General features: G+C 38.9%; 1 protein-coding gene across 8 annotated transcripts in view; it reads right to left on the reverse strand.

Annotated features, from left to right (window-relative positions):
- DOCK3 (dedicator of cytokinesis 3) overlaps positions 1–25,145 on the reverse strand; it is a 201,292-nt gene that overhangs the window by 172,107 nt on the left and 4,040 nt on the right. For all 8 annotated transcript variants that reach the window (XM_087709232.1, XM_087709235.1, XM_087709231.1 and 5 more), the window contains exons 2-5: positions 11,254–11,337; positions 6,522–6,562; positions 2,287–2,342; positions 721–817 (exon numbers count right to left, since the gene is read on the reverse strand). In XM_087709232.1, coding sequence (XP_087565358.1) covers positions 721–817; positions 2,287–2,342; positions 6,522–6,562; positions 11,254–11,337 — 278 coding nt within the window. The remainder of the gene's footprint in view (positions 1–720; positions 818–2,286; positions 2,343–6,521; positions 6,563–11,253; positions 11,338–25,145) is intronic.

A 25,145-nucleotide genomic window follows, 5' to 3' on the forward strand; every position in this document is an offset into this window, starting at 1 on the left:
TCACTTACCAACAGAAATTTTGGGCTCAATTGTGGTTGTAAATTGAGAACTACCTATCATTTGGAAATAATCTACACTAATAGCAGTGTTCATCCTTAAATAAAAAGTTGAAACTCGTTGACCTATCTTAGCTATAATTATAAAATAAAGAGCAATGGAAATTTACAATGGACTATTGATTGTTAATACCTTAAAGGTAAAGGTTCTGAAGACATCTCCATGGTCATGTGGCCAGCATGACTAAATGCCGAAGGCGCAAAGAACGCTGTTACCTTCCCACCAAAGGTGGTCCCTATTTTTCTACTTGCATTTTTACATGCTTTTGAACTGCCAGGTTGGCAGACACTGGGACAAGTAATAGTTGCTCACTCCGTTACGTGGCACTAGGGATTCAAACCGCCAAATTGCCAACTATTCTGATCAACAAGCTCAGCGTCTTAGCCACTGGGCCACCGTGTTAATACCTTACTGTATGACTAATCATTTAAATAATAATTACCTTTTCCGTATTAAAAAACCATCACAGAATCATGTATTTATGCAAGAATCCTGTTTTGTTTTCTTAAACCATTCAGGGAATCAAACATATTCCTGGACTTATTGAAGTTGAATTCTCAGGAACTGAGATGGTTTCTAAGTAGAATACATATTATCACCATTCTTCAGTCACACTATATTAACTATTATAACTCTGTGACCTACATGCTTTTGCTTACATACCACATATAACTGCTTCCAGAGGATAGCCCATTCCTGGAGAGTTGCTGTAACTTCAGTAATAACAGAATCTTCAAGTGGAACAATTGTTTCATACTGCCTGTAAAATGTATAAATACCAGTAAAAATGTCATAAAAAGAAGAATTGTGGGTTCATTTACTTCCATCTTCCCTTGAGACTATGTATTTATTGATATATAACAAACATCCCCCAAAATATAACATAGTGGAATGTTCCATTGTCAAATAATCTTCTGTCTTCTGTTTCGTTGTACAAAATTTTATTTTATGACAATTTTAGTTCTATTTTTTTATTAGAATTGTGTAATGGGATATAAGAATAACCTTACATCCCATTACAACAATGTTGTAATGTAAAAAAGCAACAATGAGATAAATGGAATCTGAGTCCAAAACAGAAATCTAATTTGAGAAAATGTTTCAGACTCGACTCTTTCTAGTTATCTTGTAGATAAAGGTGGAAGATGAGGCACTTTCAGACTTGCAGAAGTCTGCCAATTCCATGGGGTGAGGTGGTTTCTCAGATAAGCTGAACCCATGCCATGAAGGACTTTAAAGATGATAACCAACACCTTGAATTGGATCTGAAGCAAACTGGCAACCAGTGCAGCATGCCGAACAGCAATGTGACAGGGGCCATCCTAGGGTTCCAAGATCTGCGCGGCTGTTTTCTGTGCCAAATATTCAAGAGTAGTCCCAAGTAAAGCATCTTGCAATAGTCCAAATAACAGATTTGCAGGGTTGTGTAAAACTCAATCTCAAAAAAAGTAATTTCAGTCCTCTTTTGAAGTTGATCTTCTGGTTTGCTCTACCCAGTAAGGCTGACAAACATTAATTGATACTCTGGTTAATCTATATGTTACTAAAACTCTTATTCCTAAATGGAATAAGCCAAAACGGTACAAAATATGACAAAATCTTTTGAACCAAAATACCACAAATGGGCTAACTTACACAATGCATCAAAAATCCAGGAGCCATGACTCTCACAGAATTGAAATTTGATAAATGTAATAAAATGTCTAATGACATTAGAATTATCATAAAGCAATTTGTGACGTAATACAAAATCTCATAAAAACACATGTGCTGATATTTGACTAGGCTAACATGGGCTATTTTCAAGGCAGATAATCTCTGAATGTATTTCCAACAATATATTAGAAGCTCTGTCATTGTTGAAGGCATTGAAACATCTGATAAGGAAATATCTCTACAACAAAGACCCAACAAGGCATGGGTTATCTTAGTCTCATAGGTATCACATAGCTGCAAAGAAAGACAGCCTATCATTCTTATGAATAAGGACTAATCAGTGATACTTAAGAAAGTTCTTTCTTAAATGGAAAGAAATTGGATGTAATTTTTTAAATTATTTGTTAGAATACATATAGTGTTATAGAATACATATAGTGTTATAGAATATAGAACTGTATTAAACATTACATGCAAAAGTAGTTTAAATTAAGAATATATTAAATAACGTTAATGAATTCCTATCTATTTGTCAGATATATCAATTTCTTAATAATTGAAATGCATACTCACCCTCTGTTACTGACCAGTGCCTTTTTCAAATGAATGTAATTTGCAGGAAAGATTCCCTGCAAGAAAAATGATTATATTTATTTTAACAAGTATTAAATGAACGCTTCAATTGATCGGCAGAATTCAGTATTTATCAGCCCATTTGGTGAAACTAGTTTTAGAATCCCTTTTCTTTTTTAAAATTCTATTGTGTTTTAAGGCCTCATTACTTCTTTCTGTTTTCCTGTATTTTGCATTTCCCAAAAATGAAATGTGATAGATTTGTAAGGTTTTCATAAATGCAGTTTAACAACCCTACTTAAGTAAATAGTTTGGTAAGTGCTGATATTAGAATATCTGATTGAAATTGATTTATTCTCAATTACATGCAAGTCTTATCAGTTTTCTGAATCCAGAACTTTACAATTATAGGTAATCCTTGACTTGCAACCGGAATTGGGACCAAAATTTCAGTCACTAAGCAATAGGGTCGTAAATGAATCATCATGTGACAAGACCTAATTTTACAACCATTTTTACCCTGATTATTAGGTGAATCAAGTGGCCGTTAAGTTAATCTAGCTCAGTGGTTCCCAAAGTGGGCGGTACCGTCCCCTGGGGGGGGTGGGACAATTTAGGGGGTCGCTAAGAGGCAAGGGGGGCGGCAGGGGGGCGCTAAGAGGCAAGGGGGGAGGCAGGGGGCGCTAAGAGGTATAGGGGGCAGCAGGGGGGCGCTAAGAGGCAAGGGAGGTGGCAGAGGAGTGCTGGAGGTGTTCTGCTGTACTGTACTCCCAACTCGTCTAGCTTAGCGTGCAGCCGCAGAAGGGAATACGATGGGACCGAAAGCGAGAGTCCTTCCCCGTGCGGCTTGTGTGGAGGTGGCGGCTCAGTCTCACCTCACCAGGAACCGGAGACGCCGCGCCTTGGGAAGGCTTGGGTCTTGCGCACGCTTTCAATGGGTGGAAGGGCTGGGTTCTTCTTCATCGCAAAAGACTGGCAGTTAAAACTGCTCCTCCAGCTGCAGGGGGGCGGCGGCCATGAACCCCTAAACGTAGCAATGGAGTTGTCTTCCCTGCGTCTTGCCAGCTTTGCCACCTTCCTTCTCCGCAGCCCGCTGTTATTTAACGAATGGGCATGTGGGTGAACAGCTTCACAAGAGCCGAAGGTCCTGTCCCACCCAACATGAGCGCACGGAGACCCTCGGCCGGTCTGTCATGCTGTGTAGAAACTGAGCTGCTGCCTCCATTAAAAATTGCAGGGGAAGCTGAAATTTTGGGATGTGATTTTAAGAGGAAGAGCATCTACTCTGCTTGAGCTACTTTCTTATGTAAATAAGGATTGAACAGCGTACAAAAGAGATTGTGGATTTTAATTCTTTCGTGCTGGGGCAGGGCGTGATTTTGCAACTACTTCATAGATGCACGTTTTTTTCTATAGTATTAGTATTGTTAATAGGATTCTTTTTAAAATCATCTGGATTAATAAACAATCTTAATCTTGCCCATTGCTGGAAATACTCCAGAAAATGTGTTTTAAATTAGTAGTAATTTTTATAGCATTAACTGGCTGGCTGATCTGCTGAAAGAGGGAGGCACATTTTGTTCAGAATAGTGTGTGGAATTGAGACAAGTGGTTCTCAAGCATTGACACACCTAATAAAAGTAGCTTACAGTGCAGTTTAACATCATGTCCTGACTACATCCTTGTGTTTTCCCCAAAATGAATTGTCATTGCCCTGATCTCATTCCCAGTAATGAGTGAAATATCTTTAATCATTAGTTGTACTAGCTATAAAGTGGCATTTTCCCTCCTTTTCTATTGACTTTGCTTGTCAGAAAGTCACAAAAGTGACCAACATGACCTGCATGATACTGCAACCATCATAAATATGAGTAAGTTGCCAAGTGTCTGAATTTTCATCACATGGGCATGGGAATGGTACAATGGCTATAAGTGTGAAAAAGAGTCATAACTCAATTCTTTCAGTGCCATTGTAAAATTCATACTGTCACTAAACTAATAGTTGTAAGTTAAGGACCACCTGTATTTCACAAACTGCTAGGGAAGATACAAATTTGCTTTCTTCCTGCCTACATTCCAAACTCTGCTATCTCTTTGCCCTCTGAAAAGCCTTTTTCATCCTGCTGCAGACTACAGGTAGTCCTCAGATTATGACTATAATTGAGCCCAAAAGTTCTGTTGTTAAGTGAATTTTGCTCTATTTTATTATCTTTCTTGCCACTTGTTAAATGAATCACTGCGCTTGTTACTAACGTTGTTAAGTGAATCTGGCTTCTCCATTGACTTTGCCTTGTCAGAAGGTTGCAAAAGATGATCATATGACCTTGGGACAATGCAACCATCGTAAATACAGTATGAGTCAGTTGCCAAGCATCCAAATTTTGATATTACAACCATGGGAATGCTACAATGGTCATAACTGTCAAAAATGGTCATAAATCACTTTTTCAATACCTTTTCAATGATGAAGATTTTGATCATTTGCTGCTTCATACAGAAGTTTGTTGGCTATCAAAAGGCAACTGTGTGAGACATTTTTACAATCTTTTTGACACTGTTGTGGAGTTTTTTGAAAACAAGAATGCCTGGCTCAATGGTGAACTCAAAGAGATCAGGCATGACATTGCTCATTTATCAGAACAATTTGCAAAGTGAAATGAAGTGAATTTGCAGTTGCAAGGAAATGAGGTCAATCTTATTGAGGCCAAATCTGTCATCTCTCTACGTTTATTTCAAAGTTAACTCTATTCAAGCGCAATATAGGCTGTCGCGAGCTATACCAATTTCCAAGCTTGTCTGAGCTAGAAGAGAAAGGTGGGATACAAGATGATAATCTTCACGTTTTTTGTGACTATTTGGACATGCTGCATAAAGATATGTCTGAGCGATATCAGGATCTTCTTTTGATGGAAATTCCAGATTGGGTGATAAATCCATTTTCAGATACTGAGGAAGATGGGGTAGTGGAAGAACAACTCATAAAGCTGCAAAATGACATTGAGCTGAAGCCAAAGTTTAAGAAGCCATACCAAGAGTTTTGGTTACAGAAAGAAATTTCTGATCACTATCCTGCACTATGGACAGTGGTTAAGAAGTTCCTTGTTGCATTTCCAACAAGTGGAATGTGGCTTCAGTGTGGTCATCCAACTTCTCTCCAAGCAAAGAAATCCACTCCAGATTACGGAACATGGTGATTTAAGACTCCTGTTAAGTGACTTAAAACCAGACATTGGGAAACTGGTATCCCTTCATCAAGCCCATCCATCATATTAAGAATTTACTGAACAGTGAAGTAGTTTACTAAGTTACTAGTCACTAAGGTTCTTGATAAATAACTATCAGACTTTGAAAACCTGGTATCACTGGATCATGTTCAACAATTTTGTTGAATTAACGTTAACTAAAAAGGTTTTTAAATTGGATTTTGAATAAATTAATTGTTAGTTTTGAATTTTACTGTTGCTATCTTCCTTCCGTCATGCAAACCGCCCAGTCATATGACCCCCCCTAGCCACGCCCACCAAGCCACTCCCACAGAACCAGTAGTAAAAAAATTGAATTCCACCACTGGGTGGGGGGCACTGAGGATCAGTTTGTAGCACCAAGGGGGCGGTGGACAGAAAAAGTTTGGGAACCATTGATCTAGCTTGTTAGAAATCAGGACCTCGGAAAGTCGCAAATTGCGATCGTGTGATCAAAAGATACTTGGACCATTGTAAATTGAAAACGATTTCCAAGCATCCTAATTGTGATCATGTGTTCATGGAGGTAGTGCAATAGATGTAACATTGAGGTTGGGTTGTAAGTGAATTTTTCTGAGCCCATTGTAATTTTAGAACTGTTGTTAAACAGTAATAAGTCAAGGACTACCTGTATAGTGTACATATTTCGGCTCACAAAATAGTTACTAAACTATTTTGGATAAAACCAGCATTTGGTTGTGCTTTGTCATGCTAGTAAAAAATACCCAAACTAACTGGTAATGTATTTACCATTAGCAATGAATGTTGCATATGCCACACATAAGGTCTAAGGCTCCTAGTCAACTTTATTCAATATTTCAATTTTCATGATTGATTACCCCTTTATAAGAGATTATTATTATGTCAATTATTGACAAAACAGAAGACTGTTTCATTAATTCAAGTCAACATTTAGCAGTGGCTTTATAAGATTATTTGAAAGGATGCATTAAACTCAATATTGTTTTTATTAAAAGCAGCATCTAAACATACCTTTATGCTAGGTCTCTTTATTGATATTCCTCTGTACCAACCTAAAATAAAATAAATTCAATTCAAACCTTGTCAGAGCACAACATGTATACAATGAGATTGGCTGAGCCCCCCTAACATTTACAAATTGTGTTATTTTCATTAATTGTGAGGGGTTCATATGATATTCCAGCAATATGTTTAATTAGAGCTTTGAGTTCTAGTTTTTATGTTGATAAGTGATTGTCTAATGATTCTGCTTTCAGAATAGTCAAATGGAAATTTTAAAAAATCAATTACTACATGGTATTGTTGTCTGAATTTCTCTTTGTATCTTCTCTTAAATTGGAATGTTAATAGGAACATCTCCCACCTATATTTATAGAATCACAGAGTTCGGGCACTTTCTGCTCACTGAATGATCTCTTAAAGCATCTGTAACTAATGATATCCAACCTCAATTTGAAAATATATGACAGCCAGATCCACTGGCTGACAATTTGTACTCTCAGGAAGTTTGTTCTGACATTTAGCCCAAACATACTTCCTTATAGTTTTAGCTCAGTGTTTTTGGTCCTGACCCATCAAAACCGCGGAGGACAAAATCGCGCTCGACGAAAGCGCGCATGTGACATCATCACAGAGCGATGAAAAAAATTAAAAATTGAAATAAAATTAAAATTAAAGCAAGCGATTCACATAAAGGTAAGGGTTAGGTTTAGGTTTAGGGTTAGGTTAAGGGTTAGGTTTAGAGCATTAGGGTTACGTTTAGCGTTAGGTTAAGGGATAACGTTAGGTTTAGCGTTACGTTAACGGTTAGGTTTAGGGTTAGATTTAAGGTTAGGTTAAGGGTTAGGTTTAGGTTTAGGTTTAGGTTTAGGTTTGGGGGATTAGGGTAAGGTTTTCGCTTTATTTTTACATTTTTCAATCACAGCGCGATGTTTTCGTCGTGCTGTGATGACGTCAAATGCGCGCTTTCGTCGAGCGCGATTTTGTCCTCCGCGGTTTTGTGGTGGAATCGTTTTTGGTTCTACCCTCTACATTCTCTTTCCTGTATGACAATACTGTATGGCAATTTGAAGACTGCTATTTTATTCCACATAGCTATCTCATTTGCACATATCTTTAACACATTTTCTTTGTTTTTCTGAGAGGATTTAGTTTCCAGAACCTCAACTTTTTGATAGTCCTGCCTTGAATTGCTCCAATTTGTCACTTTCCTTAGGCTCAGAAGTGAACACAGCATTCAAACTGGACTTTGATCAGGAGAGAGTAGATTAAAACCATTTCTTAGCATGATCTATACTATTGTTATTATACTAAAAGGTCATTTTCTCTTTTGTTTTTCTTATCCAAATTCAGATAATAAATAGCAATAGCAATAGCAGTAGACTTATATACCGCTTCATAGGCCTTTCAGGCCTCTCTAAGCGGTTTACAGAGAGTCAGCATATTGCCCCCAACAATCTGGGTCCTCATTTTACCCACCTCGGAAGGATGGAAGGCTGAGTCAACCCTGAGCCGGTGAGATTTGAACCGCTGACCTGCTGATCTAGCAGTAGCCTGCAGTGCTGCATTTAACCACTGCGCCACCTTGGCTCTTAATTTTCCCTATTAAATTCATCCTATTCATTTTGGGCCACGGCTCAAGTTTGCCTACATATTTTTAATCTTCAATTTCCATTTTAAATCATTTATTATTCTTCTGAGCTCTGTATCATTTGCAAACTTGGTAAATATTCACTAACTCCAAGTCACTGATAAAAAAAATATTTTGTTTGAATATAGCTATCAAGAAATAATTGGAGTGGCAAAAATTAAATCAGTTTCCTGCTTCATTTTGGTTTCTTAAGCCATACAATCCAACTGTTTTCTTCTTTTAATTTTGCATTTCAGTCTCCAATCACAAGCATTATAAACTTGAACTTTCTGTCAATTTCTAATTAAACCTGATTATAAATGATGATAAAATCATCAACTGCTTCTTTTGCATCAGTAATTGGAGCACAAACTTAAATGACTGTCATATTAAATAATGGTCCATGAAGTCTAATCAGTATTACTCATTCATTGATTGAACTATAGCCAAGCATTATTCTTGCTATAACATTTGTAACTGTAAACGCAACATCATTCCATCCCTTTTTTGTCCTGAGTAATAAACAATATAATCTTCTGAATGAATATGTTCAATCCCAATCCATCTCAATTCACTGATGCCTAAGATGTTAATGCCATTTCATTTCATCTTTCACTGTTTTAGAATGTCATACTTCTTACATTCCATGTTCCTGTAATTTTCTTTTCAGCTGTGGTTTTCTTTTCCTATATGGCAATATCAGAAACTAGTCATCCCAAAGATTTTGATCTAACTACAGCATAAACACCATTAATACCAAATCCTAACCTAGTTTGAAATTCATACTCTGAATTCACAGCTACAATTTTCTCTCAAGTACATTTCAAACTGATCTATGTAGTCAACACCAATCTGATGGCATATAATCACTTCGTAGGATAAAAGCACAAGTGCTCAGTTACTATGTGGAATATTAAAGCTACTTACCTACCTGCAAAGAAAATTGTAGACTTTGAAATACTTTGAAATACATTATACACATTTAACCCTTTATTTATAATCTAACATACAGTTATAACCCTTTCGTTATACAGGTAATCCTCAAAGTATGACAAGCCTTCCAAAAGCCACATATAACCTCATTTCAAAGTTACAACAGCTGCAAAAGGCCTGTGATTGTTCGCTGTTACGACCCACTACACGGTCGCTGCAGCATCCTCCTGCCTCTCACCCCATCCCATTCTGCCAGAACTCTGCTGTACTTGGGTCTCCTCCTCACATACTCATCACATCCCACGTACCTTCTGAAACTCTCCAGATCTCATGTGGAAGAAGAGCAGGCCGTATGTTTCCAGCAATGCAACCTCCATTTTGTCCACCCATTTGACAGCTGCCAGAAAAATCACTTCATTTTGCTTCCTTACAATTGAAAGTCTACATGGTGATGCAGAAGCTTCTGACTGCTGCAGAAAGCTTCTGCAGCACTATGCAGACCTCTGAAAGACAGCAAAATGAAGCAGTTTGTTTCAGGGCTGTGCAGCAGCAACCTAAATGTGGCCACCATTTTGTCCCAACCATTTGTTGATGGCAACAAAATGGTAGCCATTAGACAAACTGCTTTCCTTTGCTGCCTTACAGAGGTCTGCACAGCACTATAGAAGATGCTGCAGGCTTTGTTAAGGTAGAAAAATGAAGCAGTTTATCCTTGGGCCATGGCAGTGACCCAAATGCAATCATCATTTTGTGACAGGATAAAATGGTGGCCACACAAAAATGAAAGTCATTCCAGTTCTTTGGAAGACCTTTAAAAGGTAAATGAGGTTGTTTGGCTTGGTGGGTGGGAATTAAGCCTAAGACCTGGGAGGAGCTGGTGAGAGTGGGAAAAGGCTTGTTTGGGACCTAGGGTGTGGGAAGTGGAGCATGGGACATCTCAGAGACTCCTTGGGAGGGCCAGGGCAGATGTATCTGTGCCTGTACTAGGCTTCCAATGGCCTCTTCCACCCAGGAAGTACCACACCTTCCATTTAACAACCCGCTTGTTTGTTTTATATTTAGGAAGAGCAGTGATGGAGGGTTCCTTAGGTGACATGTTTCATCTAATGACTGCTGAGTCATGTGACCATAATTGGCAGGCTCAATAATAGTCATATCTTGAGGACTACTTGTATTGTTCTATGTTGACAATTTCATTTATTATAAATTTTACTGTGGTTACAATATTTTCAAGAAAGTTTTGAAATTAGCCACTGGTATTAAATAATATGAATGCAACCTATTAATATATATATATATATATATATATATATATATATATATATATATATATGTGTGTGTGTGTGTGTGTGTGTGTGTGTGTGTGTGTGTGTGTGTGTGTGTGTGTGTGTGTGTGTGTGTATGTGTATGTGTATATGTATGTATGTATGTGTGTATATATATATATATATATATATATATATATATATATATATATATATATATATATATATATATATATGAACATACATACATACATATACATATACATATATACATACATACATACACATACACACATACACACACACACACACACACACACACATATATATATATATATATAAAAAACCAGGAATATATATAACTGGTTATAAAATCATCACAAGCCACCCTTATCCTCCCAAAAATGAAGTTCCAATATTTCTAGACAGATGGTTAATAAATATGCTGACCCTTTTCTGATAGGATTACTAATAATGCTTCAATCTTTCTTATAGAAAGTGGGTCAGATTAGATTTACAAAGCATTTGAATAAACATGGTTCTCAAATGATTTATTGAAGCATAGGTTTGCAAAATAAAAAATGCATTTCTTTTGGGGAATACATAGACAATTTTCAACATGGTTGACTTTCCAATGCCTAATAAAAAATAATGAACCTCAATGATTTCAGAAATTCATTTCTCCTTATTCATCTCCTCTTTACAAGACAAAAAGTGGCAAGTGAATGGAAACAAGGGAAGTGGATATAAAATTTATATTCCAGTGTATTTAGTGTAGCATTGGCTAAAGAAGTACACCCACAAGATACCATTATGATCACAGATTATTATTACTATCTAAATAAATAGAAAAGGCAAAGTAAGAAGATGGGGCAGTTAATAAACCTCGGGAAAAAATATTTTAAATATATCATACCTTCACATTTTTCCAAGATCTGAACAGTTTCTCCTAGTTCTAGAACTAAGCCTTGCTGCACATGTCCTTGGAAACTGCATATAACTAGGGACACACAATATGTTAAAAGATTAGATGTTGAACAGTACATTAATATTTGATTTCATAAAACAGAAACAACATTCATATTAAAATATTTTTATAGTTAGTTTATTCAAAAAAGTTAATATAAAATGCCAAAATATTAAAGAGAAAAAAGAAACATATTAAAAAAGAATCTTAAAAAAGATTAATACATATAGACATATCATCCTCCCTCATTCAATGCTGATTGATATGGAGATTAAAATAATCAAAATAATTTTATATCAATAACAAAATAGTTTACAGAAATTAAAATGCTTTTTAATAAATCATTACACACATATGCACACACACACACACACACACACACACACACATATACAATAGTATAATAGTAGCCTAATTTAACATTATAAACTAATTCAAACAAAGCAAATAAAAATGTAAGAATAATTAAACTAGTAGGAAGCAATTTTTGCACTTGGATTCAAATTAGAATTAGTCTGAAAAAGTAAACAAATATGCTTGCATTATACGTGAACAATAGTGCAGAGTACTCCTGGGGGGGGGGAAGCAAGCAAAAAATGGCCCATTGTTCATAAAAACGGGTCCGTTGTTCATTAAAAAAAGGGCATGGATAGCCTCTAGGAAGCTTATGGAGTGCTCCTGGGGGCAGGGGGATAAAATTGAGTAGAAAATGGGTCATTTTTTGCTCATTTCTGCCCTTTCCAGCCCCCAGGAGCTCTTTAAAAGCTTCCTACAAGCTATGCACGGTCATTTTGGTGAAGGAGTGGGGTTTCGGGAGGCAAAAAATGATGTATTCAGTGTATAAGACACACCCAGATTTTCAGCCTCTTTTTTGAGGGAAAAAGATGCATCTTATACTCCAAAAATTATGGTAAATCATGAATAAGACTATACTCGTGATTTCAAAAGCCATCTCAAAGAGGACAAAAAAGAGGACAATCTTGATCAGATTGGAGATAAATGTAGGGATGACAATCTATTATGAAGTTTTGTTCTGATCTATTTGCATGTTTGCATCAATTATATATATATATATGATAGTTAATTGGTTAAATTAATAAAGTTTTTTTCTATTTTGCCTTATGTTGTTTTATCTTACTTTATCTACTGTATTTTATTTTATTTTATCTCACAATAGCTAATTATCTACTGTATCTTATCTTATATTACTGTATTTTACTATTATTGATGCTTATGATTAATATGGACAATTGCCTAATCAATAAAGTATATTGTGTCATAACTATAATAGCGATCACATGACAGAGGGACACTGTAAAGATCGTAAATATGTAAAGGCATTGATTACAATGTTATTTTTCAACACCATTGGAACTCTCAACTATAAGGCAATTGGTAAGAAAAGTTTACCTGTAAATAAATCAGGAATTGGTGCATGGTTTTCAAAAATCTTCTGAATTATTGCCCCATCACCTCATATGGTGATTCAATCTTAAACAAATATTCTCTCAATGACCTCACAGGACGCCATAATTATTATTTCTATCCCCAGATATAATTACAAGCATTTATAAAATTGCTAAACAAACTAAATAATTAATTACATCCTCACAATCCCGTTTCATAGCATACAATACTATGAAATGTTGCATGTCCCCAATGGCTTCCCTTCAGAAGAGCTGAATGAAAATGTGTGGGTATACTATATATAGATAAATTTGGCAACTTTCTATGTAGATGAATTAGAATCATTTTAAATGTGCTTTTCATTTACTTGCAATAATGTTGCAATAATGCAATAATGCAACATAATTCCTAGTTGTACTGATTCATTTAATCAGAAATAATCTGTTATTTCTCTTTCCAGAAGAAAAAAATACATTCAACACATTGTGCAGGATTTATACTGAAAACAAATTAAAGGCAGAAGGATAGCAATTCACATAAAGTTTGCAACAGGATAAGTGCTTCCAGAATAAGTAGTTTTTGCCAGTTTCCTCTTTAGACTCAAACATTGGAGATAAAGAATACAACCTGGCATTCCTCCCCACCCACCATAAATATTTTTGCCTGATACTACACTATAATCAGCTCACGCCCACTAAAGTCAGAATGGGCGTTGGTCTTACCTGAGACACCCGTTCTCTGGGAAGGTGGAGATAGCATCCATGTATGAGTTATCCTCATCTGCCATTCAACAGAACAGCCTGCAATCTTAAAAGTCCTGCCTCCTCCTGCTGCTACACCCAGCTTTTTGATGAAGGTGTTGATGCAGACTGACGTGTGAACCATGGAACAACCTCTCCTCACTGTTACTGGACCGGACCATCTGTTGGTGGGGCTGGATGCTATCTTCACCTTCCCAGAGAACGGGCACTCAAGTAAGACCAACGACCATTCTCTAATGTTGATGGCGATAGCATATATGCATGGGACATACCAAAGCTTGTCCATTCTTCATAAGTGGGATGCTGTCCGGGCCAGAGACTGCTGACTCACACTAACTTGCTGTAAAACTCAGCTACCAAATGCCGTTGCGATCAATCTTATAATGACGAATAAGGGTGATGGCGATGACCACATGGCAGCTCTGCACACCTCCTCAAGCGGGGCCTGTGTCCCCCATGCCACTTATGTGACTGTACTCCGAATGGAGTGGGACGTGATGAGACCCAGAGGCAACTGTGACTGCAAGGAATAGACCTTTGCAATGCAGGCCCGGATCCACCAACTGAGCAATGAAGATGATGCCTTATGTCCCATGGTGTCCGGCTGAAATGAAAGGAAAAGTGCTTCTATGCACCGAAAGGATGGTGTCCTGTGTAGATAGACGTGGAGCGCCCGTCGTACATCCAGCATGTGCCACCACCATTCAAGCCGATGGACAGGATCCGGACAGAAATTCGGTAAAACCAGATCTTGAGAACGGTGAAATGTAGAATTCACCTTCAGGATGAATGAAGGATCAAGCCTCAAGACAACTCTGTAAACACGCACAGATCTTGTCTGACAGATAAGGCCACTAGTTCCAATATCCTCCTCGCTGAGATGATTAGTTGAGGGCTGCCTTGATGCCTGCACTGTCCCAATGACTGATGGTGAAAGGCCCTCCGAGGTCATTGAGCGCCACTCAACCTCCAGGCAGTTAACTTGATCCACTGAGGATCTGTACACTATAGATCCCTGGGTTAGAGTTGTTCTGGTAGGGAGGATACTCCACAGAGGAGCCACTGATAGAACCATGAGGTCTGCAAAGTATGGACGGCATGGCCAATGGGGCGCCAGGAGCAACAGCTCCGCCTGTTTCTCCATCAGTTTCCGAATGACCCACTGGATCAGAGGAAACAGCAGGAAGATGTAGAGGAAGCCCGGGAGCCATGGGCAGCGAAGGGCATCCACTTCTTCCACCTCTGGGGTTGCGTACCTTGAGAAGAACCGAGGGACTTGCCTGTTGTCTCTGGTGGCAAAGAGGTCAACCTCTGGAACCCCGAATCATCTGGTCAGGTCTTATAACTGCGATGGATGAAGAGTTCACTCCACCTGATCCATCCTAGTGTGACTCAACCAATTGGCCTCGATGTTGTCTGTCCCAGATATGTGCTCAGCTCGCAGCGACAGATGTAATTCTGCCCAGTGCCCTAGATGCTTGGCCACCTTCATGAGAACCCTGGAGTTGGTCCTGCCCTGCCGGTTGACATGGGCCTTTGCTGTCATGTTGTCCATGAGGATCAACCCATGCGTGCCTTCCACTGCCACCTGAAGGTGACACAGGCCAAGATGAATTGCCCAGAGTTCCAGTCAATTGATGATGTGTTGAAGTTCGGTAGGGGACCACTGACCTCGAGCCACATCTGCTGTCATGTATGCACCCCACCTGAATAGGCTGGCGTCCATGGTGATTGTCACACGGGAGGATCCCAAAACAGCGACCCCCTTGAGATGGCCAGGGATGCCCACCAGATTAGGGAACTGGTCACTTCCAGAGGAACTCTGACAGCCACAGACGAACAGCTGCTTCCCTCCTTCTGATACGGAAGAAGAAGCCACTGAAGTGGTCTGCTGTGCAGTCTGGAACAGGGCACTATGGCAAAACAGAAGATCATCTTGCCCAGGAGTTGAGAGAGAACTAACAGCTGAACTTGACAACACCCCTTTACTCGCTGAACCAGGGCCCTGAGACTGTCCTGACGCTCCTTAGACAGGTAGACCCTTGCCTTCTTTGGTATCTATCAGTGCCCCTAAGTGGAGAATGTGAGTGGCCGGAACCAGATGGCTTTTGGACAGATTTACAGAAAACCCATGATCCCTCAGGGTTTGGAGTGTAACCTCTAAGTCCCATTGCGCTTGATTGGGGGATCTGGAAAACAGAAGAATGTCATCCATGTAGCACATTATTCTGATCAGGTAGGCCCGAAGGTGGGCCGCCACTACAGCCAACAGCTTGGTAAATACCCTGGTCACTGAGGACAGACCAAAGGGAAGGACCCAATATTGAAAATGGTTCCCCCGATAACAGAATCGGAGATTCTGCCTGTGGGCCTGGCGAATAGGCACATGGAAATATGCCTTCGTAAGATCCACTGAGGTGAGGTAATTGTCCCTTCAGACGCCTTCTAGGATGGTCAGAAGGGAGTGCATCTTGAACCTCCGGTAGACAATGTGGAGGTTCAAAGACTTGAGATCGAGAATTGCCCTCCAACCCCCAGAGGCCTTTGGGACAATGGACAGGAAGGAGTAAAATCTTTGTCCCCCGTGCCCCTCTGGGACCAGCTGAATTGCCTGGATCTCCAGGAGGTGCTGGATGTCCTGATTCACAAGGTGTCTTTTCCTGATTCCAAGAGAAGGCACAGAGGAAGAAACACCTCGAGGGTCAAGAGAGAAACTCTAGGGAGAGGCCAAATTTTACCATCTCCCTGATCTAGGCATCCGTCATTACTTCCTCCCAATGGTCGGCAAAGAAGGCCAATCGACCGCTGATGGGAAGATTGTTCTGGCAGTCATTTTTGATGGTGGAAGGGAAACCGGTACCCAAATCCCTGAAGGATCTTCTAGGGGGGAATCGTTGGTTACCCTTGCCTGTTCTATTATGTTGTTGCTGCCCTTGTCTGAAAAGTGTCTGGTTGGATCAGGGAATCGGTATCCCCCGTGCGAGCCTTAAAAGGGTGACCTATGCTGATAAGGGTAAGAGTCCTGCTGTCGGATCTGCAAAAAAGTGATGGGAATATCTTCCTCTTGTCCTTAGACTCGATGAGTATAGGTTCCAAAGGAGGCCCGAGCAGCTTCTCCCCTGCAAACGGGGCCAAAGCCAACTACCACTTATTTTTAGCATCCGCCTGCCACTGCCTGAGCCAAAGCATGTGTCTGCTATGTAAGAACCCATGGATTTTGAGGCAAACCTGGCCGCATTTAAGGAGGTATCCACTGAAAACTGCAGAGCCGCCTTCAATTTGTTCAGATCCTGGTGGGATCTGGAATCACTGGCCGGGAGCCTATCCTGCAGCTGTTTCAACCACAGGAGCGCAGCCCTGTTCAAGAAGAAAAACACAGTTGAAGCCCAGACCACCCAGGCAGCCACCTGATGGCCCTTTACTAAAACATGCTGTGACTTCTTGTCCTCCGGTTTAAGAGCCTCCTCAGGATTGCTCGGGACCACAGTAAGGGAGGACAGTGCAGCAACTGGGACATCAACCGAAGGTACCTCCAATACTTTGGATCTCTATGAATGTTGTCCTCCCCTGATAAGGAGGAGTGGCTGGGCGGCCATGAGGGGCGTCTATCACAGCCTGTCAAAGCCCACAAGGTTTGTCTATTGCCTGAACGGCTAGGACGTCTGCTTGGCACCAAGGGAGCTGGAGAGGGGCTATACTGAGGGCCGGCTGCAATGCCCTGCCAAATAGCCTCAGTAATGAAGGCCGCCATAAATGGTGATGGAGTGGTCTGTGATTGCACAATACCAATGTTAGCAGTTGAAGGCATTAACGAGGTTGCAGGCCTAGGGCTGCTGGACCTCCTATGAGGAGACAGTAGCTGGGTCCTATCGAGACCCTGTTCTCCTATCTCTGACCCCTTGCTGTCAGGGGACAATCCCTCCTCCAGAAGAGGCAACCTGTCCTGATCAAGGTCCACAGATGGTTGAGAACTTGTGAGTTCTTGAACTGGAGCCGCAGCCCTTTTTTCTGCTTCCTTTTGGCCCTTGGTGAATTGTCTGTCCAAGGCTTTTTGCCGTCTACTCTCTGCCTTTTGTGAAGCCTTGGATTATTTCCCCTTACCTTTCCCTCCTTTCTTGCCTCTTCCTGGCAGGTTGAAGGCCAGAGGGCCCCTAAAGGGGATCATCGGATAAGGGGGAAGAAGGCTTCATATCACACCTTTCCATTGGAGCTGCTGATCTCATCCCTTCCTTAAGGCCCCCTAAAGTGAGGGGGATGGGGGGGGTTGCTGGATGGCCCAATCAATAAGGCATGCCTGGGCCTGGAGTATGGGCAGAGGCTTCAATGGTCGCTGAAACGGACAAGGCATGCCTGGGCCAGTCCCATAATAAGCTCGGGGAAGCATGCCTGGACCCCTCTGCAATTTGCTCCCACAGCAGTGTATCCAATGCCAGAACGAGCATGCATCGGCCTGTTTGGCCTTTTAAAGGCCTCTGTAGAGTGAATCAAAATGGCGGCCGCCCACATGTCTCCTGAAAATGGTGGCCACCCTCATGTCTCCTTCAAAATGGCAGCTGCAATTTTTGCACCAGCCAAAATGGTGCCCAGCACGAAGGCAAAAAGCCAAAACCAGCAGCCAAATTGCAGAAACTTGCAGGCCCCCGGAACGCTAAAAAAACTCACAAAGGGGCTATCTGCACCCAGCAGACGCCCCGCTGAAACCCCAACTCTACAGCCACATCCCGGCGGCAGTGCAACATGGCACTCCCCCACGTGGAGCCTTCAACTAGTCGAAGGAACTAACAACTAAACCTAAACTAAAAGGAAGAAAAAGACTGTAAGGATTTGAGGTTTAGAGGAGAAAGGAGTTTTAGGAAGGAAAAAAAATGAGTTTTAGATAAGAAAACAATAGTTTGGCTGGGAGAGGCTGTTCCACATGTCCAGTCCCTTAGACAAACTGAGTCACAAAGCCTGGGTGGAGCAGCAGGAGGAGGCAGGACTTTAAGATTGCAGATTCAGTTCTATTGGATGACAGACGAGGATAACCCATGCATGGAAGCTATCTCCACCAACATTGGAGAATAGGCCAGTGACAGCTAACCTTATCCAGACTGAGTGCCCAAAGGCACCCGAACCCCATGCGCCCCTCCCTGCGTGGATACACCCCTGCATGCATGAGGCCCCCTGCATGCACCCCTCCCCTCAGGTATGTATGCACAGCCCCCCACCACATGTATCCCCGCCCCTTCGCATGCACGGCAGAGACCCAAAGACCAGCTGTCTGGCAGGAGATGCATGCACATGTGCGGCGGAGCTGAGCTGAGGTGAAGGCTCGTATGCCCACAGAGAGGGTGCTGCATGCCACCCTTGAAACGCGTGCCATAGTTTCACCATCACAGGAATAAGCAATATATTGTCTGCAATGAGAGGCAGGAAGAACTATGCTTCCACAAAGATATGCTTAATATATCTACTCTGTATAGGAGCAATTAATGTACTGTACTGATTTTGAACACATAATCACGATGTAATTAATAATTCTTACAAAATAGGTTTTAAAAGTTGAGTTGCTTTAAAGAAAAATTAATGAAATTAATTAATGGTGATCTTTTGTGGCTGCTGTGGAGACATATTTCCAAGAGTTAGCCCAATTAGAAGATTTTCTGATGCTAATATAGAATTACTGAATAAAGAAATGGAATTTCTGTCATTTTCTTTGGAGAACTACCATATTTTTCAGAAAATAAGATGCACCTTTTCCCCCCCTAAAAGAGGGTGAAAATTTGGGTGCGTCTTATACACCGAATATAGCCCAGCCCTCCCACAGTCACCCACCCTTTGGCCTCCTCCCAGCAATTTATCTCCTTGCAGCTAAAAGGAAAATGGGGCTTGCAGAGGTGACAATAGGCTATGGCAATCCCTGCAGCCTGAAACAGCTGATCATCAGGAGCCTGTGCTGAAACTGAAATTGAAAGTGAAACCGGCTGTTTGCTGTAAGGAAACAAATTGCTGGGAGGCAGAAGCAGATGGGGAGAGACACACACACATAGAGAGATACAGAAAGAAGGTGGGAGATAGAGACCTAGAGAGACAGAGAGAGGAGGAGACATTGAGGGAAAGAGAGGGAGAGAAAGACAGAGGGGGGAGAGCAAGACCGAGCAAGAGACAAAGAGACATACAGAGAGAGTGGGAGAGAAAGGGGAAGATAGAGGGAGAGATTCAGAGAGGGGGAGAGGGGAGAGAAACATAGATACAGAGAGCGGAGGGAGGGGAAGATAGAGAGGGAAGGGGAGAGAGATACAAAGAGAGGGGAGAGCGGGGAAAGAGACATAGAGAAATACAGAGAGATGTCAAAAGGGTTTTGTGGTTCCCGGTGTTTTTTAATAACTGGTTCTCTGGCCTAATGACTGGCTGGGTAGGTGTGGCTAAAGGATCATGTGACTGAGTGGGAGTGAGTGATGTTGAGTTGGCCATACCCACATAGGTTTTGTGGCTCCCAGTGTTTTCTTTTCTGTGGGAATGGGTCCAAATGGCTCTAAGTTTTTACGGTTGCAGACCCCCTTCTTTATGCCAATTGGGGTGTTTTATCTAATTTTGATATACTATATGAGGATAAATTTCTATTATTTTTGACTTTTGAAGCAAGTCGCAATAGCAGAAACTACAACAACTACAAAATAATGAAAAGGCAGAAAGTGGATGAGCTCTTTGAAACTTCTATGGGAAAAGAGAGAACTTGAGATTGCCCACAAGTGCTCCAGACAGTTGCTCCTAACAAAAAGACCAGCTTCTGGTTTAGAACTCTGGGAGACAAGAGAGTATCTATCTTGCTCAAATCGCGGTCAGCATTTTAAAAGGACATTCAGTTTGCATACTTCCAGTGGTGAGATTCAGCCAGTTCGCACCACTACGGGAGAACTAGTTGTTACGTTTCTGAGCAGTTTGATGACCTGGTTATTGAAAGAAATCATTAGGGTAGAGAACTGTTAAATTATTTGAATCCCACCACTGCATACTTCCCTTTCTAATCACTTTCAGAAGTTGCTTGTTAATTGCTTTTCAGTTGTTAGATCCCTTGGATCAATATATTTGACAGCATTGAGTGCATTTCCCTCAATCCTTAGCAAAAGAAAGTTTAAACTAATAGTTGTAAGAACATAAATACACACACACACACACACACACAAAAGTAGCAAAAAGATGATTAAAACTTTCGACTGTGTAAAGTTACAATTTGATTAAGGGCCCAGATAAATTTGAAATGAGATTTTGGAATTAATTATAAAGGAAGAACTCATAAATTCAAATTACAGTTATATAATGAAGCAAACAATTCTAATATTGGACATATTGAAGAATATTTTTTAAATGAGCTTAGAAATTAATAGTATCAACAGAGATATCTGTGAAACTGTACCAAAAAGAAGTTATAAAAGAGGAACAGGTTTTACCTGACAAGATCAAATCTGAGTTGAAGTGTATTTACAAATGACTGGCTACCAGAATGACATAGAAAAACATCTTACACTAGACATAAAAAGAAACCAGGTAGTGTTTTAATAATTAAAGGGTATACAAATAAAAAACCAGAAGAGTATCCTGGGTAGTTTTTTCTTATATTAGAATTACAAAAGAGACATATTAAAATTTTGAAAAATCTTGTGAGAAGAGGCAAAGAAAAATAAATGGAAAAACTAAGTCTTATTAAATTATTTGAATGGACTAAAGATTAAAATTATATATAAAATGAAAGAATATAAAGTTGGTTATTTGATCAATATTGAAATAGTTAAGTTGTTATTTCTGATAACTCGAATGGACTTTTCTTGACATCAGGATTGAAGTGGAAATTTCACATGTTTTTGTCTATAGATAAGAAATGGCCTATGTGGAAAAATTGTTGTATTTTAAGAGGAAGTGATAATTTACTAAAATTGTTTATACTTGTGATTAAATTGGGAGATCATTTATTTTTTTCTTTATTATATTATTTTCCTTATTTTGTATTTCTCTATTTTTTTTCCTTTTTTTCTTTCCTTGTTGCATCTTCTTTTTTTTCTTTTTTTTACTTTGTATTAGATTTGACTGTTAAAATTATAATCTTTAATAAAATTATTATATATAAAAAGAATAAGTATATTTGAATATCATTTTGTTGGAACCTTTTTCTAGATTATGTTAGGTTCTTCTGATATCAAACTATATTATTTAATGTTTTTGTTCAATCATTATTTGTATCATAGAATGTCATAGGACTGAGCAGGTTTACACAAAGACACAACTTTGCATAAGGGACATTTTTTTATAAATTGAAGATGCTGAAGCTTGAAATAGATTTTCTGCAAAAATCCTGAAGAAAATATTTCTTGGATTGGATTGATCATATTCATATTTATCAAAATTTGAAAATAGCCAAAGGATTGGGTACATTTAGGAATTTCATACTTTATATTTGAGCAATTTAAAAAAAAATATTGATAGTTACCGTATCATTTGGGGTATCTGAGGAACCATCTCTTCTCAATGGGGACTAGCCCATCTCATTCATTCCCCTGGAAAGGGCCTACTGCAGATCCTGTTGGCCAAACAATTTCAGCAGAAGAGCCCTTTCTGCTCTGGTCCCCGCCCTCTGGAATATTCAGATGTGAGGCCCGACCCCACTTGGCTCTGTTCTCAACAGAGGTCTGCTACATTGGGGGTGGATGACCAGGAAGATAAAGATTCCCACCCCCAGCTTGTTGTCAGCTTTTCTAGTCGATTTTTATAATTGTTATTGTTTTTTGGTCCTTTTTTAACTTTTTATTATATTGTAAGCCACATGAGCCACTGTATCATTGGTATGTGCAGCATAGAAATTAATAAATAAAAATAAATAAATAAATAAAACATTGGATATTATAAATGGTAATATTTGGATAACTGAACCAAAGATATACTATACATTTTGTTTGTTTGTTTATTGCTAATTTTTTTAGACAGACCTTACAGTTTAGAGATTTTAGTTAAAAAATAAATTTGCCAACCAACTGAAATTAAGTTTCAAAGGAAAATTGTTTACAGAGATGGAAAAATCATCCATGCTTATCGCAGATTTAATTTACACTTGATTAAACAAAAAGCCATTGATGTAAAACAAATGAATAAAAAATATTTTAATCAAATTGATCAGTAAAATATTAAGTTTTAATTGAATGGTCAAACTCCAAGGTTCTCTCTTTCAGAATGTGGGCGTTTACTTTTGCTGATTTTCAGGCACATTTATGACCCTCTTGGTTTTTTTCAAATGTAAATTATGTTGAGCATGTACCACTACAAGCCCATCTGGAGAGCTGTAATTTGGCATCTTAAAATCTTGGCCAGTTCTTACTTTGAGTATAGTCAAAACACTGTTGTATTTCCAGCCCTGAAAGCAGTCAGATATGTTTAGACAATATTGAAGAAATTAAAATTTGATCCCTGTTCTCAGAAAAACTGTTCCTTTGGAATCTGTATTTTAAATGGCAATCTTCCCCCACCCCTCCCTTCCCCAAGCTTGGCCTGAAAATTAGATAGTAAACTTTAATAAAGCATTAATTTGTGTGACTTACTATTTACATTTTTGATATCTTGGATTTGAACCACTTGCATTGAAAATCCTAGTTTTACAATGTCACTTTTTCACTTTTTTAAAAGATTAATGCAACTCTTCAGTTTCATCAACAATGAAAGAATTTTAATAAACTCAACTCATTTTCAACTAATCAGAACAAGTAATTGGGTTTGCCTACTTTGCCAGATCAAAGTTCCTGTGTTTTTAACAAATGATAAATATATTTATTGTGATCGTATAATGAGACAGAATTTGTTTTTAAAATAGGTTTAATAAACATATCAGCACTGTTAAAAAGAATTTTCTTTTGCATATAAAATAAATTTGGAGTGCTGGTCAACATGTTTGATCATGCCTTTTGATGTCTATTGGATAAATATTCTAGTTATAGCAAATGAGGTTCTTCGAATGAAGTTAAGATTTAAATATGTTAATGTGTTGGGCGACTATATTCTAAATATTTAAAATGTATCTATCTATTTTTTTTCATCTACCATGCCTCAATTGTTTCTAAAAAGACTATCATGCATTTGTAGAAAGATATATATTCATGTATCAAGTATCAAAAGCTGGCTTCATAAGGTGTGTCAACTTGCAGTCTTTGATTGGTTTTTTTATTGGTATAAAGACTAAAGAACATGTCATATAATTGAAGTTTACCTTGTAGTAATTTTCACTTAGTTGTAACATTTCTATGGTCTATTCTTTCGTAGGGAAAGAGCCTTTTGTCTTTGCTATTTAAGTTTGCATTCATATATGGGTTTCCCCTCGTTCTTTGTTAAAACATATTTTACAAATAATTAGAAGAGCCTCAAATAATTTGGGACAATACCTGTCAGAATGTCTTCCCCACTATAGATCTAATCACAGTGTTTATTAGGAGAGGTCCTGCTATGTGTGCTGGGAATAGCAAGTATCATCTTGCAGCTGCTTGAAAATGGGCTTCCCCCATGATTATTTCAAATGTTCTGGCATTCTCTCCCCATTAAATTTGGGAACATTTGCTTTAACCTCATCTCAGCTTCTTTTGAAAGCTTACCACTCACATAAACCATTCCAATATGAATATTAGAAGACAGTCCTTCACCATTTTAATTAATATATATTTATTTTATTAAATAAATAAAAATAATTAATCTAACCAAAAACTAACTGCATTTAGTATAAATAGTCCTCAGTTAATAACAGTAATTGGGTCTAGAATTTCCGTTGCTAAGTATGTAGTCATAAAGTCATGCAGACTTCATATGACTATGCCACTTAGCAACAGCACTTCTGGTTGCCATCATGAAGCAAATCCTATGACATTATGGAATAATGTCAGATCAACAATTTCACATGGTCATCATTTGCAACCTCCTGCCAGATCCCCATTGACTTTGCTTGTCAGAAGCTGGAAGGGAATGTTACAAGTAGTGATCACATGACCATGGGGATGTTATGACATTGTAATTGCAAGCTGGTTGCCAAGTTCCCAGATTGTGATCAAATGACTGTGGGACACAGCAATGACCAGAAATTTGAGGACTCATTGTAAGTACCATTCATAAAGTGCTGTCATAACTTTGAATGTTGCTGAACAAGGTTATTAAGAATACCTGTATTATTAATTTCATTTTAATATATTGCATTGCTCTTTTATTATAAATGGATTTGAGATAATTTGGCAGGGTATAAGTATATTAAATATATAATACTGAACAAGTAATCTTTCAAGTATCTCTTAGGCTTAAATGTATTTTGGCAATTCTGGACAAGTAAGTTCCACTTGAATTGAAAAGGATATATTATTTTTGTTTTTCATTTTTTAATGTATCTTACATCAATCTAAAGATCAGGAAAGATGTACCTAAGGCATCTATTATATACAACAAAGAATTCAATTTAGGCAAGTGGCAAATATATGTGAAATAGAGGTTGACTGCAAAAATAGTAAACATTTCTGGGCTAAACTTTGCGTGAACATAACTTGGCTCTCAGATCAAGTGTAAATTCTGAATTATTTCACAGTAAAGTGACAAGCCTGGAGAAATGTGTTAATCTTGAAAGCTCTAAGTGCACTAGAATCTAAAAATCTATCTCTTTCATTCTAAACTTATCAGGCT

Source organism: Thamnophis sirtalis, unplaced genomic scaffold, assembly GCF_051295495.1.
Source record: "Thamnophis sirtalis isolate CommonGarterSnake01/CBP01778 unplaced genomic scaffold, rThaSir2_p1.2 scaffold_3, whole genome shotgun sequence".
NCBI classification, from domain to species: Eukaryota; Metazoa; Chordata; class Lepidosauria; order Squamata; family Natricidae; genus Thamnophis; species Thamnophis sirtalis.